At 39.9% G+C, this 20,058-nt stretch overlaps 1 protein-coding gene across 1 annotated transcript in view; it reads right to left on the bottom strand.

Annotated features, from left to right (window-relative positions):
• The window catches only part of LOC145438178 (xanthine dehydrogenase-like), a 47,227-nt gene extending 39,450 nt beyond the window's left edge, over nt 1–7,777 (bottom strand). The window contains exons 1-4 of the mRNA XM_080315539.1: nt 7,670–7,777; nt 4,371–4,537; nt 1,599–1,759; nt 430–589 (exon numbers count right to left, since the gene is read on the bottom strand). Of these exons, the coding sequence (XP_080171665.1) occupies nt 430–589; nt 1,599–1,759; nt 4,371–4,537; nt 7,670–7,721 (540 nt within the window). The 5' untranslated portion in view covers nt 7,722–7,777. The remainder of the gene's footprint in view (nt 1–429; nt 590–1,598; nt 1,760–4,370; nt 4,538–7,669) is intronic.
• Between the last annotated feature and the right edge of the window lie 12,281 nt (nt 7,778–20,058).

Genomic DNA, 20,058 nt, shown 5'->3' with positions numbered 1-20,058 from the left:
CCCTTCTAGGCTACTACTACTCAAAGGGATTTACATTTCATACTTCACCAGATAGGCCTACACTTCAAATAATATCCGAACATTTTAGATATGCATGTTTGCTCCACAACCCGTTTAAGGGGCTAAGCTATCCCTGGAAATTGCTAAAATTTCAATTTTTTGTGGTAGTTGCAATTTTTTCTATAAGATATCATCTTGAATCTACCCAAATCTTATAGCGATAGGGTTAAGCCTAAGTGTCACAAATTCTTCATTTTATGATCTAAAACCACCGGCTGAAAAAGCGATCAAAACACAACAACTCTGCATCTGTCATCGGTATTGAAACAACAAGTGCTTGTAATACTATTACTACATCGTACTATGTTGGGTAAATATGTGCATCACACGGAGTAATATTTCTGTATTTGGAAACTATAGCCTACAAACCTCAATATCCTGACAGATTTTTTTCAGCTTTGGATCTGCATCGGACGCAAAGCTTTTCATGGCGTCAAATATAGGTCGATAACCGGTACAGCGGCAAAGGTTTCCGTCAAATTCTTCCTCAATTTCAGCCTGGGTCGGATTCGGGTTGCGCTGCAGTAGACTAGAGAACAAAAATGGAGGTTGCTAAGAACCGGTGGCATTAATGAAGCTATTTAAAATGGACAACAAAAAAATTTCATCACGGTAGGTGAGAACGATTTTAGGGTAAATCGGGGGCGTTGTGCTCGAAAATGGCATTGGTTTCTGCAGATTGGTTCTATTTTCCAAGATATCGCCGAAATTGAACGTTTTCATTGTTATTTTTCTATTTTATTCAAACTATGTTACATTTTAACCGCCTATATCAAATGTTTTAGTAGGTCCGTCTGTACTGAAACCACGAGAATGTGAGAAAGGTGAAACACAATTAGATCGGTGGAACAAAAGTGTGTGGCCTAAATCTGTTCTTTTCCACATATCGAACTCAAAAATACCCCATTTATTCGTATTTTCAACGGATTCTTCTATTATAGTGTAATTTGTGACAATAAGCTTCCTATACCGATAAATGTGCTTGAAGTGAACATCAGGTAGCAGTATTTCAGTATTAAAAAACCAAGTGTGCCTGAACTTACTAAAAAACAACAATTTGTAAACACAGACGGACAAAATAAACAAGCAAGACATATTTTTGTCTACCAATGAGTATTCAAATCTTCTCGTAGAAATAAATCAAATCCTGTTATTACCTCAAGTTAGCTTGAAGTCATCTGTAGGAAAGTCCTCTTGTGCGATTTTGATTGGGACAGATTCCAAATAGGCAGCTAGCAGTAATCAGTCATAATGTGAGCATCCCAACCCACTAGATATTTCTCTTTCATTTATTTGATTTATAGGAGAAACCTTCCACCTCTCATCTCTGCCCCCTCTCCCAAGATGTACCATACATTATTAGTTCATGTCGCATGTGGTGATTGAATTCATCATCACACTACAAATCATAAAGACTTATCAGCTAGCATACTACATTAAAAATTCATCATAAATTCTAATGCATTTCCATGACCTTTCCATCGACAAGTCAGTAGCAACACGTATCAAAGCAAGAATAGCGTCAAACCAATTATCACCTATGCATAGTCATGACAAATCCAGGAGTGCAGTATCCACACTGTGTCGCATTAAAATGTGCCACCCGTTCTTGAATAACGTTGTAAGTGCCTCCATCTTCGATCAATCCCTCAGTAGTGGTGATTCGACATCCATCCACAGACAGCAATGGCAGGAGACACTTGAAAAGAAATGGCCACAGTGAGATCAGTGATGTGAGTAGGTCTCTGGAGCAGAAGTGGCGTACTTTCTCAGAACGTTAATTGAATAATTTCAAAAATGCATAGCGGTTTTGTATTAAACGAACTGACAAGCTTAATGAGGTGATGAGATAGCTGTCAGTCTAAGACTTTCCTGTTCAAAATTATTAAATTATTGACATGTGCATTGAGCAGTAATATAAATTGCATGCTAACACCATAAGGCAAATGATTTGTCACTGCCAAGAAAGGCAATGGTGCAGCCATTATGTCACCACTAGGTATGTGTGAATTGGTTGCAATACTTATTGAAGCCTGACGTGACACTCCCTAAATCAGGGGTTCCCAACCGGGGGTAGCCTACTCGTTCTAGATCCTTGGGCCATACAGCAGGTTTTTAAACAGATTTCACAGTACAGGTAAATTTTGGAATTGTAAATGATATTATGCCATTACGAGCTTTTCTGTGAAAAAAACAAACAATTACATACATATCATCAATTGCTATTTACTAAAGAGCCTTATTGTCTCATAAAAATGCGTATTTACTTCCTGCCAGCCAGCCGCCTAGCCCTCCGAAATAAGGTAGGTTTGAAGTCATCAATATAATACCAATTTCTTAGTGCATTCTATATGTTAAGGCCGGTGATACATGGACCAGACAAGGTTCCACGTGTAGAGGAACTTACGGGTAGCAACCAATATCTCACTGAGAAGGGACAAATAAAATAACTGTATCTTAATTTCTTTCTGTTCAACATTTATTTGAGCTATAAAAGCAGCTTAATTTGGCAATACATACTTGAAAAATTCCATCAGAATTTTTTGGGGAAGAAGGGAGGAAATGCCTGCCTTAAATCGAACACCTAGATATTGAGTACTAGTATTAAACATCAACTGAATAATGTATTCGTATTCAGCAACTAGAACAGAATTTAAAAGAACATTGCTGATGAGATTACACCTGACGAGTGTCATCCAAAAATATTCGGGTTTAAGTAATGTGAATAATGATTATATTATCCCATAGTATATTGTAGCTCTGTACCTCCAAGGATTACCAGTGAACCCGTCCCTCGGTGAACCCGTCCCGTGAACCCGTCCCTCGGTGAACCCGTCCCTCGGTGAACCCGTCCCTCGGTGAACCCGGCCCTCGATGAACTCGGCACCTCCGGCAACCCTAATATCCCCCTCCCCCAACCCTAATATCCCACCCCCGGCAACCCTAATATCCCACCTCCAGCAACCCTAATATCCCACCTCCCCCAACCCTAATATCCCACCTCCCCCAACCCTAATATCCCACCTCCACCAACCCTAATATCCCACCTCCGGCAACCCTAATATCCTAACCCTAACCCTAATATCCCACCTCCGGCAACCCTAATATCCTACCCCAACCCTAATGTCCCCCCTCCGGCAACCCTAATATCCTAACCCTAACCCTAATATCCCACCTCCGGCAACCCTAATATCCTAAAACTAATATCCTACCCCAACCTTAATATCCCCCCTCCCCCAACCCTAATATCCCCCCTCCCCAACCCTAATATCCCCCCTCCCCAACCCTAATATCCCACCTCCGGCAACCCTAATATCCTAACCCTTACCCTAATATCCCACCTCCGGCAACCCTAATATCCTAACCCTAACCCTAATATCCCACCTCCGGCAACCCTAATATCTCACCTCCGGCAACCCTAATATCCTAACCCTAACCCTAATATCCCACCTCCACCAACCCTAATATCCCCCCTCCCCAACCCTAGTATCCTACCCGAACCCAATGTCCCACTCCCCGAACCCTAATGTCTCCCCCCCCCCCTACCCTACCCAACCCCAACACCCCACCTCAACCTACAGTTGCAATAACGAGCAGACCACGCGTGGTTGATATGTGAGCAATAACAATCGTTGGGATATATTTTTCATCTGAACAAGTCACACACAATATACAATGCGATAAGACCCAATGCGTTGTCATGAACAGATACGAGGATGTCGAACGTCGCACGTTCGCCCCTCACCAAGTCAATTCAACAATGAGCCGACCACGCAATCGTGATCACGTGATCTGATCACTCCGTGACTGCGTGATCTACGCATGCCCTGACCTCCTTACAAGATCGAAAAATCAGTTGATAATAACATTATTAGTCTAATAATTCATATAAATACTTGTTAATACACTTAATTTCAAAATTTCCCGAGGGCGGAATTCACCGAGGGCCGAGTTCATCGAGGGACGGGTTCACCGAGGGACGGGTTCACCGAGGGACGGGTTCACGGGACGGGTTCACCGAGGGACGGGTTCACTGGCAACCCCTCCAAGAGTCACTCAAAGTTCTACTGGAACGTACTCATTTGACCTCTCCTTATAATACCACCCCACCTTCCCCTACTTTATCAAAGTAGCGATTCAGGCAACGGTAAGAACACAAGCAGGCTGCGGGTCACCCCTCCCCATTGCTCACAGGTGGATGATCGAAAAAAGAGGATGGCATTTTATCACCTTCGAATATGATAAAAACCATTTCAAAAATATGAGAAACAGGACGGGGTATTCATTTTAGACCACATAATTCAACTCACTGAGTTTGCGGAAAATGTTTTCGTGAGTGATGTACCGGGGTGATTCTTTGTTACCATCACAACACAGGCGCCGCATCCTCCTTCCCTGCACAAAACTTTTGTTCCTGTTAGCCTTCCACTGGTACGCAGCCAGGAATTCAAACTGACTCCCAACTGCGCATTGTTCACTGGAAAAATAATGAATCAATCAGAGTGACATCAAAATATGATATTACGCCACTTTGCTTTCATGAAAGCAATAGCGCCATACGCTTGCATATGTATTAAATCCGTAAAAGCTAAATACTCCTGAGAGGGGTATGGAGCGCGAATGAGTTTTACAAGAACGTACGGCCCAATTTTTCTGATGATAAATGATAATCTTCCTATTTGAGCGAAAGTGCTCACTGGTCAGCCCAACTCTGTTTAGACCACTTATAATACTGAACGAAAAAAATTCAAGTACAGAAGTGTATTGCACGGTACTACACAAAGTGGATAAGCTGTTGTCAGGGATATCTAGAACTAGGAGTTCTAGATATCTCTGGAGTTTTAGGTATGCTTGACTGTTGTATGCATAATGTAATCAATATAAAAATTACCAAAGTCCAACTGGATCTGATATAATGGCCTGGTTTCCATTGTGTCAAAGACCGTGAAAATTTGTCATAAACCATGTTAGAAATACCTTGATAATCCAGCAAAAGTTTAGAGAAGACTCAACATTTGTCAGATTAGTGCTCTGCAAAATTTTGACATCAGATAATATTATCGTGAAATTTAATCACCCCCCAATTAACAAAGTTCTATCTCTGGTGACTCACAGAAAGTTACCAGTTTGTGGTTTTCATGTTTTTTGACTGTCATGGCTGTTATCGAAACCACACTAAAACACCATTGTCGAAAAATATTCACTGACAAATGAGTACAGTAAGTTATACTGGTATCCACGTTCTGGCTACAGTTGAGGTAAGGGCATAGTCGAATAATTGCAGCTAGGAAAATGAAATTGATGAAGTAGGAGGTTAGCCTGGTTCATCTCAACAGTTCTTATGTCAAAATGTTACAAGGGAATCGAAATCCGCACATAAACATGATTCATTTACAAACTCGATATCTTAAACTATCCTCAACCCCTGAGGCCGCAATAGTGACATTAATAACACTCAAGGCTATTCCGTGTTTGCTTTTATTGCATTGGCATAAGGTGTCAAGAGACCATATCCTAATCTAAAAATGATGAATAACTCTTACATTAGCAATGCACAATACGTATCTTTGTAGTGACTAATTTGAATGCTGCTGCCAACAATACATTCATATTATTATTTGGTATGCCTACATTTATAAAACACAATATAAATAATATGACTCTGCAATGAAAAAACATTTTACTAGTTTTAGTACATTTTTTGCCATGGCGGCAGTGGTTATTGATTTTCATGGTCCTAATTAGCGTATTTTTATAATGAATAAAGCGTATTCGAAGAGTTTCCTTGTTCAAATATTCAAACCCATCGTAAATTAATGACTCAATATAGTTCATAATTGTTATGTCTACTGCATTTCAAGCCTACATAACAAAGAGATCGGAAATCATGAAAAATATGTCCAGGATTTAAATCTTCACAAATTTCAACAACCTTTCATGATTACATCATTGGAAAACATAGCCTAATAGTTGATTAAGCATTGATCTGAAAAACGGACACTTGTTATAGTTTTAGTCGAAACCGCCTTCTATTGAAAATCAGTGCTTAATCACAAATCATAGAGCAATATTGGCAGCCGCACAAACTTATGAACGTTTTTCTTTAACCAACTCTAACAGATTTCGTACTAGTTTCTATTTTAAAGCCTGTTAATATACTCAATTTTCCCATACAATGACTCATTTTTAATTAATATCGTAAGGTTATATTTTTCATCTGGACAAGTCACACACAATGTACAATGCGATAAGACACAATGCGATGTCATGAAAAGATAGGAGGATGTCGAACAACTCGCATCAGTGGCGATCCTTTACGCTAACATCCACCTCGGCCTAGAGTGCCCGATGTCACAGTTATTTTCGATGTTGATCTTTCTGAAGCCACGGCCCTTTCTACTAGTTCTTTCCATTGCTTGTGAGTGCTTTCTTCCGTCGGGTCTTTTCCGGGGCTTTTTTGTCGCCGTAAGAACGGCAATGGCGGGGGAAGAGGAACCCAGATACACCTCCGACTGGAATCGAACCGGTCCCATCGGATTGCTGGGCACTTATCGTTACCACTATGCTATCTCTACATGGGGATAAGGCTTAATTCAAGTGCTATTTGAACAGTATACGTAATTTTACCACAAAATTGAGGTGAATTGTGTGTCCTAATTTGTTAAAATAAATGCGATATTTTTCTACTTAAAGGCGATTGAATCCTCAAACGATTTGCAATCCAAATTCAACCATACAGTGTAACCAATATCAACCAACAACCTTTTTATTTGACAGTTTTTGAAAATGACAGCAGCTCCAACATGAAAATATGCTCAAATTCCCTCACCCCACCCTATTAACGTCATATATGTGGTGGAATTTGACACATACAATTGACGCCAGTGACACGACGGTAAGAATTGGAGAAAAATTAAATAGAGTCAATTGCTGAAACCGCCAGTGATTGACCAGTTTAAGAATCACATATTATTTAGGATTGCACCAAACTGCAAAACAAAGAAAATAGAACATGAAATAGATATATAGCTCTCTCCTTCTTACACACAGAACATGTGGTACTTACCAACCAGTGTTTTTTTAATGATTTTCAGGGGGGGGGGATAGAAACAGTTCCCCGAATTTCTCCAGAGGTTTCCTACAATTTGGACTTGCAACTACAGTAGCAAAGTAATTGTTGTTTCTCGCTATATCTTGTCGATAATAAGAATATAGCATACGATCAATAGTACAAGTCCGGAAGAACAAGTGGAGGTAGAGCTAACTGCTGAGTCAAAGAGTTATTCACAAAAGAAGTGCACCTTCAATACTGTTTATTTCTGATTTATGGCGCATCATGATCAGACTTTATATGTGGAAACATAACAAGCAGAAGCCAACAAGCACAGTTTGTTTGATTGTGCAGCTTGTTAGGCGGCCGTGTTGGGCAGGCTGTTTGGTCGTTGTCACAATCATTTAAGCTGTGCCTTGTCGATTAATTCATTTTATGTTACGTTGATTGTATGTTGTTTAAATGCCTAGGTTTGCCTAGGCTATTTTTTGGTATTTAAATGAACCACTTGAGGTCTCTTAGCGGTCGCCCAAACCAAACTTTAAAAAACCTACTTACCGACATATTCCTTTCCGTTGACATGAAATTGAATGCTTCCTGATAGACTCATAACGGTCGGTACCGGTAGTTGTTAGCAAAGAGAAACTACAAAAAAGTGCATACGATATTAGATATTTTGAGATACATTCGCACATCTGACACAATTTTGTAATAACGTCACTGACTCACTGGGCTGAGTCATACATAGATTACCACAATTGTAATATTTCCCAACTTGTTCAACTCTCTAGAGGGAATCAAACTAGCCAGCATTACTACTGAGTTTGAAATAGAACTACTTAGTAGTAACTTGCATTTCTCAATTAAATATGCCAAAACTACTCGGCCAGTTGCTTAAAAATTGAGAGGTCTCAAAAATAATCAAGTAGCCCAAGTAGGTACGGAAAGTAGATGTGGTCGAGCCAACGCATACTTTTAGTAGCCAAGAGGGAGTGGATATCTTTGAAATTGAAAGATGCATTGCGGTGGCTAGCACAAAATTGAGCAGGGTTGTAATGACTCGAGTCGCACTTTTTCGATGACTTGACTTGAATTATTTTGTTAAATGACTCGACTCGAGGTAATTTATGTATTCACTCTCGACTTGTAGTCACGTCATTGCGCATGACTCGAACCAAGTCATATTACTTGACACTAGGGCTGGGCCAAGTCGAGTATTCAAGTATCGCTCATTAAGACGGCATAACAGAATGTAATATGACAAAGTTCAAATATGTATCTTTTATGCCACCACAAAGAATATATTGCTTGCTATCCATCACATTCAAGATACTTCGGTATTTTATCGACCATACCGGTTGGATTGCACTTTTTGACAATGTTGTGGGATGATCATGACTTCGGAAATGTGTTATTTTTAGTAACGTTCTTAGTTATTTACCATGTTATGTATGCTGCGATACGGCCAATCATGGGTGCTGGGGGTTTCAAGAGTGGAAATCCTATTTGAAACATTCTATATCACTTATTGAAGTCTCATATAATTGAAAAATAGCCCCAAAAACTGTCTTTTATCTGTTTGAATAAACATGTTGAGGTGAAGAAAAAAAGAGTATATTATGAATCCGAGGTCTTCAGTATTACCTGATCGTTTCATAGAATTGAGTTGAACCTAACTAGAACTCAATACTGAACAGTAAACACGATGACTTGGAGGCGGACCAGAGTCTTAACACTATGACTCGGACTCGACCCATTACTCGCTGACTTGGACTTGACTTGGTTGTGAATTCAAAATGACTCGACTGGACTCGAGTCAAAACTATAAGAGTCAAATTGACTTGTGACTTGGAACCTTGTGACTTGGTTACAGCCATGAAATTGACAATGGAAATAGGTGGACATTTCCTCACAATATTATTTGGCATGGTAAATGGGCTATTTAGCTCGTTATCATGACGGTTGCACTCGTAAAGGGATACAGATCTATCCCGAAATTACTTTAAAAATACAAAGTGTGAAAATGTAAATAGTTTTACTTCACAAACCCTTGGGTAGGTCTAGACGGGGAAGTAGTCTGACAGGATATCCCCATGAGTAAGTGCAACAAGTAGGCAAAAAATCAGAAGCACCGGGCAGCCATGTATCAAGCTCAATCGGCGATTAGGTACAATAAATCAGAAGCTCATACTTCTTTGTAAAAGCTGAATAGACTACTATATGAAGACATAACACACCAGAAACTAATATACATATTTTGATGATCTTTTGAGTCTAATTTATATATGTAGGATACCGTATCTTATGAGTTATTTAATGCCCTTCCTAGCACCCTCTTTCAGCACAAATCCCTGCAATGTACTGACATCTATACTCTTCCTCAAGTAGGTGACTATAATGTAAAGATCATGCCGACTTCTCCATATCTCGGTCAAATTTCATCCAGAAAGCTCTGAGTAGATGTTAAATAATATCAGATCCAAGTGCTCTGCATTCAATTCAGCCTCTGGTTCTAAAATCTATCCGGAAGTACAATATCTCATACTATCATAGGGAACTGTTTATTGACATTATACCACGCCATCTCGAAGTCAAACTATCTAGACCTGATGCATCTGGAATCACAATGCAGCATATATAAAATGGTGTGTTGTCATACACAAGTATTAACGTTTTATTGTGCGATAACAATCATAACATTGATCCTCATAATTGGACTTGCGATGATTTTTTAATTAAAAGTAAAAGGATGAAGGCAATTTGATACGCAAATTATACCTGCGATTGGAAATAGATAGCTGCTTGGTAACTAATTTCAACATGATTTGCTCCGACTAGCAGACCGTTAAAAACATTCATGATTCATTGACGTTGAAACACTTTCAGAAGTTGTTGGACATGATGAGCCCCGCTTATGCATTTGAGGTTGAAAACATTATCATTATCACATCTTAGTCATGATATGCAAAATGCATGTTACTAATAATGATAATAATAATGATTTATTCATGGATCGCTGGCCTTTTTGCCTGATATATCAGGTGAGCAGCGATGATTTTCCAATTTAAAGGAATTTAATAAAAAATAATTAAAAAATATAATATAGTGTGAGCACAGGACACCGATTCCAAACAGATACCTAATCACTTACGTTACAACCATTACCCCGTTTCGAATAAAAATACATACAAATTTATATCCCACAGTTGCTACTATATATCGATTGCTCAACAGTATAATTTAGATCAATTTCTCATTTCGAAATCACAGCATCGAGATTGAAATATATTACAATTTTTCTGAGTTGGCTTTTATCTGCCTTCACGTTCACCTACTTAACGGCTATACTTGACTGCTATCGAGAGAGCCGTATGAATAATTGTACATTTACTTATCACTACCCACCACTTACACTATTCGCTCTGCTCTCGGGTTTCATAAAGCCCAACTTCAGTGCTATAACAACATCGTAGCCGGCGGTACTCGTGCGCGGTGCGCGTCCGTGGCAACTTCGCACGGCTTGAACAGATATTTTGCAAAATCTTTTACAAGAATTACTCATGCAATGCATTGTAAACAATCTGCGATAATGATTACTCGAGCGAAGCAATTATTTATCGATTTGGTAACATTGGCAGAAATGATATTTAATAACGAAGCAATTAAATATACTTTAACATATATTTTGTATTTGAACGAACCGATGTAGTCATTTTATATTTGTTAAGCCCATCAGCGATAGTTCCTGGCCCCGCAATACTACCTTATTATTCCAGCAAAATTTGTCAATTATAGCTCCGTGATTAAAATGTAAAGCAATGATATTTATCATTGGTTTAAAGTTGATTTGTAATCAGCACAGTCAGTTATGGATGTTTTTCATTGCACCCAAAATCCATTGTGTATACGGTATTTCGCGCACAATACGCTTGGCAGGCCTAATTTTCAGACTTGTACACAAAGCTGGGGATAGAACTAATGTCACCAACTACCGTCCGATATCCGTTCTCCCATGCAACGGGATTGTGTTCGAAAAGTTGCTCCTCTCCCGCCTGTCCTCATTCCTCGCCAAAATGTCTGTCATTTCCCCTCAACAATTTGGCTTCCGAAACAAACACCAAACCGCTCATGCCCTCCTAACAGTGGCCGAACAGTACTATGATATCTCAGAGAAGCGAAATGTGGGATATAGCATTTTTCTCGACCTGAAAAAAGCGTTTGACTGCGTAGATCATAAAATTCTCATCTCGAAATTGGCGCGTTACGGACTTCGGGGCCCACAACTTGAGCTCATGAAAAGTTACCTCACTGGACGCCAACAAATGGTTGCGATCTCAGACACCTTGTCCTCTCCTCACCCGGTGACCTGTGGTGTGCCCCAGGGCTCAGTACTTGGACCGGTCCTTTTCACCTTATATGTCAACGACATTTTTGAAACCTCCTCATTGAACACCACACTGTTCGCTGATGATACTCACCTCCTCTCTTCCGCATCTTCGACGGCAGAGCTGGATGCCCTGACTGGTGACCAAATGCCCAGAGTCCATGAGTGGACAGCCCAGAACAACCTTTGCATAAACGCCTCGAAATCGCAATTGCTGACAGTCAATTCAAAAAATAACCTAACCGTTAATATCGCTGGTCAGCCCGTTTCCAACACAGATAATGCCAAATATCTCGGAGTTTTACTGGACTCGAACATGTCCTGGAAGAGTCATATTCAGTCCCTAGAAACTAAATTATCACCGAAGTGCGGCCTGTTCTACAGCCTTGGGCGCTTCATGCCAGCATGGGTTCTCCTGATACTCTTTAAATCCTTAATCCAATCGAAGTTACATTATGGCATCCTCTGTTGGGGGGCTGCCAGTAAAACTGCACTCAAGCCACTGCAGAAACTACAGCATAAAGTGCTCCGAATCATAGCTAGGGCCCCAAAGGGGCCTGGCTGCCCATCCAATAAGTCGCTGCTGAAGAGATTCGGCGTCCTAAACATAGAAGATATGCGGAAACTAGAAATCGCCAAGTTTATGTATCAGTTTCACTGCGGTCGTTGCCCCGAATATTTCAATGACTTCTTTACCTCTGAATCAAAAGCGCACAAGTACAACACACGCGCGTCCACGTCGTCCAAATATCATATGATCGACCGAAAAGATCATCGCTCCATCAAATATGCCGGACCTGATGTGTGGAACAGTATCCCGCCGGCCATCCGACAGTCGACGAGCATGTCCACATTCAAGTCGAAATACAAGCAATTACTACTAAATAAATACAGTCCATCCTCAAGATTACCGGACCACGACTGACCTATCGATCTCGCTTCCCATGACATGCCGCCCTATTTCTTGTCGCTTTCTTTTTCTATACTGTATTCTTTACTTTCATTCAGTGTGCATGCCTCCTCTTTACTACGCCTAGGCCAAGGTGGGTGTCCGATTCCATTGACAAATCCAAGTCGCTTCGACATCTTCCTGTCTATTCATTGTATCGCATTTTTTGTGGTGTATTGAACTGATAAAATTGCTAATAAACCAATGATGATGATGATGATGATAATAAAGTGGTGCGAGTTACGGATCGTTCTCGCTCATCCGCTGACAAATAAAGGCCAATAACACATTCGCTCTACGTAACAGCAGGGAATACCAATATTCCAGCGCGCGGCCCCTGTACAAAATCTGTGAATATTGAAATCAAAATGGTTGGAATCATAATTACTCGAGTAGTAAGTAAGCGAAACCTACTTGAGTAGCTGAAAAAATAGAAGTACTTCCCCGTTGCGGGGCACCTCTGCTCGCCAATATTGCATTAAAAACATTGAACTTAACATGTGTCTGTATTTAGTGATCCTATTGCTTCGCTTGTCGCTTAGCCCAAATCAGTGGTTCCAAAACTCGTTTGACTTATCGCCTCTTTATCAATCTCAGCATATCTTTCTTGGCCCCCTAAAGCTGAAGGCCATTGGTCATCAGCAAGGTCATACCCTTCTACTTTTCCGTAGTGTCCTTGTAGGGATCGTGTCCACTTTTCCCGATAGGCCTATAGTTTTGCTTGTATAATGTATAGTAAGGTTATAATGTTTTGGAAATGTAAAAAGAGGACACTTTTTCAAAATTTTCAGACTTGCAATGCCGGAGGAAAATATTGAAAAGATTATAATAATTTTGCACTTCGTATAGTCGGTTGACTAAAAAAAGGTCAACTTTCTGGTTCGAACCACGAATTACGCTTTTTCCCCGCCGGAGCATTACTTCAGTGCTGCGATTTACTGTATCTCTGTCAAAATTTTCCTAAATTTACCCGAAATTCTCAAAAAAGAGGACAAAAACTGAAAAAAGTGGACATTTGGGCGTCCTCCGAGGACACTTTCAAAAAAGTCAAAAAAGAAGACAAATCCTCCTAAACGAGGACGTATGGCAACCCTGATGCATAGGCTGCTACTTTAATCCAGATGGATACGAAGGCCTCCTCAAATGCGACAGGCTGGAGTTTTCTTGGGCGAGATGCAACAGCGTTTCCACGTAAGCAGAGGCTGCGCGCAATGGCTATGCAATTCACTTTTATTTGTGCCCTTACGAATGATATCCAACGCTGATAAATATTCAGACATAGGGCTCCTTCGGTAATTTCCTAAAATCCACGCTTTTTCGCGCCATCGCTTTCGCGATTTTATGTTTCAATTTTAGAGGACATACCTATATTACTCTTGGAACGCAAACAAACGGAAACTTCGCACAGAGCTGTCATAAGAAATTGATGGATCTAATACATATCCTAACGCAACGCTAACTTCTATGAGCCCCTAACTATTCAATAACAAGTTTTCAACTATGTTTTTGGTCAATCTTTTCTTATAGACACATCTAGCTCACTATTCTACGCATATTGTAATGAACAAAACACGATAGAAGACATTACTTCATTTTATGAATACAATGCTAGTAACAGGCGTGTTGTTTTTCTGACACCTTTTAAATCCAATTCGTCATTCTTGACAGTTACGGCACGCTTGAATGCCGTGTGCGTTAGGGACTAGGACTATAGGAAAAAAATTTCAAAATTTTGTGTGTCCTGTAGTCACAAATGATGAACTTTTGTGTCCTGATTTCAAAACTCACAAAAGTTAAGACTGTTTGAACAAAAACCTCCCGCACAAAAATTTTCCAGTTTTCACTGTATGAAGGATAGGCTTTCTTTTGTAGATACAGACTATATAATATATATACCGACTGATTTGAATTTAACTGACTCAATTCCAATTGCAAAGATTTAAAATAGTATTTTGGTACATTTTGATCGCCCAGATTGAATTATTCCTATCGTGTTCTTGTTTACAGTCAATATTAAATATTTAATAAATAATTATTAATTCCAATTTTAGATGTAGACTGTATATATCGTATAATTTCAATTTGTCTGACACAAATCAAACTGGGTGTTCGAAAAGGCGAAAGTAGAACAACTCTAGGTATTTTCAGCGGCCTAGAAAACCGATTAGAAGAATATGATGCATAGGAAAATTTGAAAATATCATATATCATATATGTGACACCGTAGCATCTGTTGATACTGGATGGCAGAATGGCGTTGTTTCGAAACTGCGAAATGCAATGATGAGCATGGGTTTTCATAAACCACAATATATTGTCTGCCAACATCATATTATCGATTCTTAAAGCATACATTAGAGTTCTTCAATCCAACGTCTTCAACAAATCCAACTCTCAGTTACAAATTTGGAGATGATGTGGTAAAACACTACGAAAACTAGGTGCAATCCACCAAGCCAGAATTTCAGATGAAAATATTAGAAAACCGAGGATGTAGGGATGATTTTAAGTTTATCTATGACATGTGCAGAACATGCCGCTCTTTCAAAGAAAATATAGTTTAGATTACCACTGATCAAATGGCATAAACTTCCATCTCTACGCAATGCGAGAGGGTGCTCAGGGGCCATTATTGTGTACTTACACTTCCCCAGATAGAGAATAACTCTGGAGATGCTTATTTATCGCAAATGCGTGTCAGGAAGACTGGTATTCTAACCAGATGTCTAAAGATGGAATATATACTAGAGCCCGACCGATTATCGGTTCGTCGATAATATCGAGATGATATCACCCTTTGAAAGAATTATCGGTATCGGCCATTGGAGCTGAAAAACCAACGGCAATTTGCGTGTGCCGTCACAACATGGCGGAAGGAAGCCAGAAAACTATAATCTTTGATCGCTAGACTGAGAATATTGATATATTTCATATAGCTTACACTTTACGGGTGTCCAGATGCAGCCTTTCTAGTTCATTTCATGTTCAAGTATAACAATGACTGTTCAAATAAATGCCCGCTGAAGATTTGAAAATGTGCTTATGTATACATCCAACTTCTTTTGAATATCGGCTGAATGTATTGGGGTTATCGGCCAAGGTGTGAGATATTGGTTTTATCGGTATCGACCCAAAAATCCAATATCGGTCGGGCTCCAGAATATACCAAAGATTATTTGCTGCTATCTTTGCGGTCGAATGTCCTGCAGCGATAAAGTGCCCCAAAACCCCATTGAAAGTCGGATATGTCCGTCGTAGATGTCCCTGGCACTAACATAATAACAGAAAGGGAAGTCAAATTGATGAATGAAAGGGAAGTCAAATTGATGAATGAACTTTGCAATAAGTGTAAAAAGACATATATTGGAAGATTAAATTTGTAGCAAAGAATATCTTTGAATTTTAAATTTTTTCCATATTTGGACCAGTGTCGAAAATTGATGTTAGTTTGTGCGGGACATTTTTTTCGATTTGAACAAAATGATTATAATTTTATTAATTTATACCAAAATGTTCATCAATTCCTGCTACAGGCATTTTTTTTTTAGTCATAACCCTAATACACACTCTTTTCGCTAAGAGTGATATATCATATGGCCATATGTATTCTTTGTTGCAGATGGGGGCCGGACGAGATGCCGAAATCGACTCAGTGGTGCAATTATCTTACCAAATTGTAAGCAAAAATCACCGAAGCAGAACGGTAAAAGCGATCGTACTGGTGACATCCAGCGACAGCTACGCAAGCGCTCGGGTTCGATCAGTGTAGAGCAGGGGTCTCAATCTCAAACACGCGGCATGCGCGACGCATACGGCCCGTGACTGCATTTTGGATTTTCAAGTAGTCGACAATATATTCAACTTTCAACATCTTTTTTAGATTTGAGAACTTGAAGTTTAACCTATAACTATTCCAATCAACTGAAATCTCATCAAACTTTACTATCACGTCACTTTCAAAAGCTACCATGCGATGAAAGTCGGCTATGATTTCACGTTTCTAGTTCATGATGATAAAACATGACGCGTTGATGATTCGTGAATGAGAATTGTGATTTGGGCTTGGACGAGACCGTTCGTAAAATTATTTTGAATGACTGGATGATAAATTAAAAATGACTCGAATTGAGTCGGGTCAAACATTTAAATCAGAGAAGGACTTTTGTGACTCAGAACGCCATGACTTCGTACGACCACGGACGCAACAAACTATCAAAGATCAAACTGTCATGGGGAATAGTAATGCACCAAAGGGTCGTAGCCTGCGTTGCGTAGCGTATTAAATCAAGTCATCATAGAAACCATTGACATTCTGTTTCCCTCATAATGTATAGTTAGCTACCATCCTGGGTGATCTTTGGTCTCAGTTCATGTTAATATCGCCGGTGGCGAGTGAAGTAGTGTTACGTTTCACAGCTGTAACACCAATGGATTCTACGGCAGCGATTTGACATTTATATTCCGGGGTGCTTCTACTCGGCCGGCCGGCCTCAAGTCCATTGCAATTGCAAGTGCATTGAAATTTGGACTTGGGGCCGGCCGCCCGAGTAGGGTTAACTAGGGTTCCATGGACGCCTTCGGGACACGAAGCACCACATCAAAAGGGGTACGGAATGCATTGTTGAATTATGCCTATATGTTATCTGGAACTTAAAACTATTTTGCAAACCAACCATAGAAGCGGACTATTTTCTGCGACTGAAAAATATTCTTCGCGCTACACGCGCCATTTTATGTGAATCGACTTTTAAATTTTAATATAGGTAGTTAGCAGCCATATATAATTGTCGGAAACATAATAAAACCCGAAGCTTTTCGAGCTGACACTCTTCAAGGGCAATCGTCATCAAATGGAGAATTTCAAAAACATGCATCTAGCTCCATTGCATACAACCAATTATGACGTCATAGAAACAAAAAACATGAAATGTAGGCAAACCGCGAGCGCAACTAGTGGCCAGTTTCTAGATTGACCAAAAATTCCTTCTGTAGACACAAGCGCGGTCGGTGGATTTTAATATAAGTCGACTCCAGTGCAGAGAGATGGAATTGAGTGCGGCGTCTACCTAATATAGAGAATCTTTCGTCGCGATAGTTTTCAGCGCAGGTTGCAGAGTTCATATCCAATTATCCATGGCCTGATTACGCTCTAGCAATCGCAGATCAGTCGCGGCTGCATCTTTGCGAGAGTCCAATGTGCGCCATCTAATAACGCTCGGAACATGTTGTTTGATGCGTTCCTGCAAGCGCTGAGTTGTTCTTCGCATGTACCGACAATCACAGTTGCACTTGAAACCATAGACTATATTGCATTGTTGAGAAGCAGGAAGAACATATGTGCGCGTTGCAGGAAGCAATTGTTTGGTGGTAAATACAACATTAGTTCTTAGGTTATCGTAACAGCTATTTACTGCAGAAATCAACTGTTCTTCAAAACGGGAGAGATTGGGCCCAGCCACGGTAAATGTATATATACATTCTCCTCAGACCGTGTGCTCCTGTTTTTTGATTTGCTGGGATTTAAATTATTGAGTTTTCTGTCCACATAACTCTTGATGATATGTTCGGGGTACCCGTTATCGATTAGAATTTTGCGGATATATTCAAGCTCCGCGTTTAATTTTACATCCGAGCATATCATCAAGGCTCTGTGCACCAACGTGCCAATCAAATTTAGTTTACGGCGATTCGGGCTAAACGAATTCCAGCGTAGGCCTATATATTGTCCTGTAAACGTCGGCTTTCGGTAAACCGAAGTGACGAAGCTAATACCCTGTTGTTCCACTAGAACGTCTAAGAATGGTAACGAGTTTGCACGCTCTTTTTCAAATTTGAATTTTAAAGACTAATGTAGATAATTCAAGTTATCTAGGCTTACCATACGTCCTCTTTTAAGAGGATTTGTCCTCTTTTTTGACTTTTTTGAAAGTGTCCTCGGAGGACGCCCTTTTGTCCTCTTTTTTGAGATTTTGTCCTCTTTTTTGAAAATTTAGGTCAGATTTAGAGGAAATTGCGAGTGATATGACGCAAATTAGCGCAGAAGTGAAGCTCCGGCGGGTATTTCGGAGGGAAAAGTGGTGGTTTCAGCTCTGAGCGAAAAAAAGACCTTTTTTTTTTTTTTTTTTTTTTATAGTCATCCACCTGGCAATGTGGAGTGAAAAACGTGTTTTTGGGCTCTGAGCGGAAGTGATGACCGAAGGCTTGGTTTTATCTTCTACGAAAAGTCTGTCTTCATGAAAACCCACAAATATATTAGCTAAAATCGGAAAAATATGAAATTGTGTTGAAAATGGACAGGGGCACTAGAAATCTAATTGAAAGTACCAGGACAGGAGTACGATAGCTAAATAGGTTAAGAAACATTGCTATTACCATGGCACAATAATTATTATATTTAAGTTGGGATTGACCTGTTCCTTGATTTAATTTGACATTGGCACTGACATGGATAATAGCTTACTTATTAGGACTAAATCAGGAACCCGGATTAGGCAACACTGCTCAAATGCTATTATATGAGATCAATATTTGGTCAAATGTCCGCTGACTGCAATATTATATCGAGTCGGCTTTTACTGTGCCATGATGCATTTGTCCTCTCGCCCGGTGTTTATAACTCATTATTTTGACGAATGATGCCCAGTACAAAACCAATGTTATTAAAATATTTGAAAGTGTGATTTCTTCCGTACAAAGCGTGAACAGTACGATTGTAAATAACATTTTCACGATGTTTGTGAAATGCCAGTCTGCAAGGTCCCATCAAATAAGGCCTACTTGGAAATTATATATTGAATAGCCTTACTATTGATGCTGCGGCACGCGGTGCCATCAAAATCTAGGAAATTGGCCCGCGAGCACATTTGAGTTTGAGACCCCTGAAAAGGTTCATTTGGGCGCCTATTCCCCGTCTCGCCTTTCTTGAACGGCCTCAAAAAATACTCGATGAAGAACGAAAGCGAATGGAAATGAGCAAGACAGAGCGTTTAAAAAGGACCGCCGAATAAAGATTAACATCGAGAAACTGCGACGTCGAGCACTATAGACCGCGCCGTGGATGCCCAACTCTGCAACTGGTCGTTTCGGATCCTCCTATATCATTACTGGGTCTCGTGTATCGCATTGTACATTGTGTGTGTCTTGAATCTTGATCATACTATATGTAGAAATTTGGCCTTCTGCAGCTAAATTTCTTATTTCTTGAAATATGGGGTCGTGTCTTGAAAATGCACGCCTTCGATTTGATATCAACGAGTGCCGAAAATCCAATTCAACAAAGGTATGTGGCGGCGAATGGACTCCACTCGACGCTTCCGACGACACCTTTGAGCTAGATCGCAACATATATGACACCAAAATTGAGGAACAGATTATTTAATGAAGTTGTCACGCCCAGACTATAGACATTTCTATATAGCTGCTCATCTCCAATATATTCTGTAATAGTGGTTATATGTAGGCCTATCACTGGAGAAAATGGAGTCCGTGATGTGTTACTCCCTTTTTTGAGACGGACTAGAAAAAACTAATTTCAACAAACCTCAACAAAACATCTTTAAACAGCGATATGTTTGTACTGATAGGTTATTGGCAATTTTACAATTATATGAGTTT

Source organism: Botryllus schlosseri, chromosome 4 (genome assembly GCF_051294905.1).
Source record: "Botryllus schlosseri isolate E-star chromosome 4, Bs_hap1, whole genome shotgun sequence".
NCBI classification, from domain to species: Eukaryota; Metazoa; Chordata; class Ascidiacea; order Stolidobranchia; family Styelidae; genus Botryllus; species Botryllus schlosseri.
This window is presented reverse-complemented; position numbering and strand designations above follow the sequence as displayed.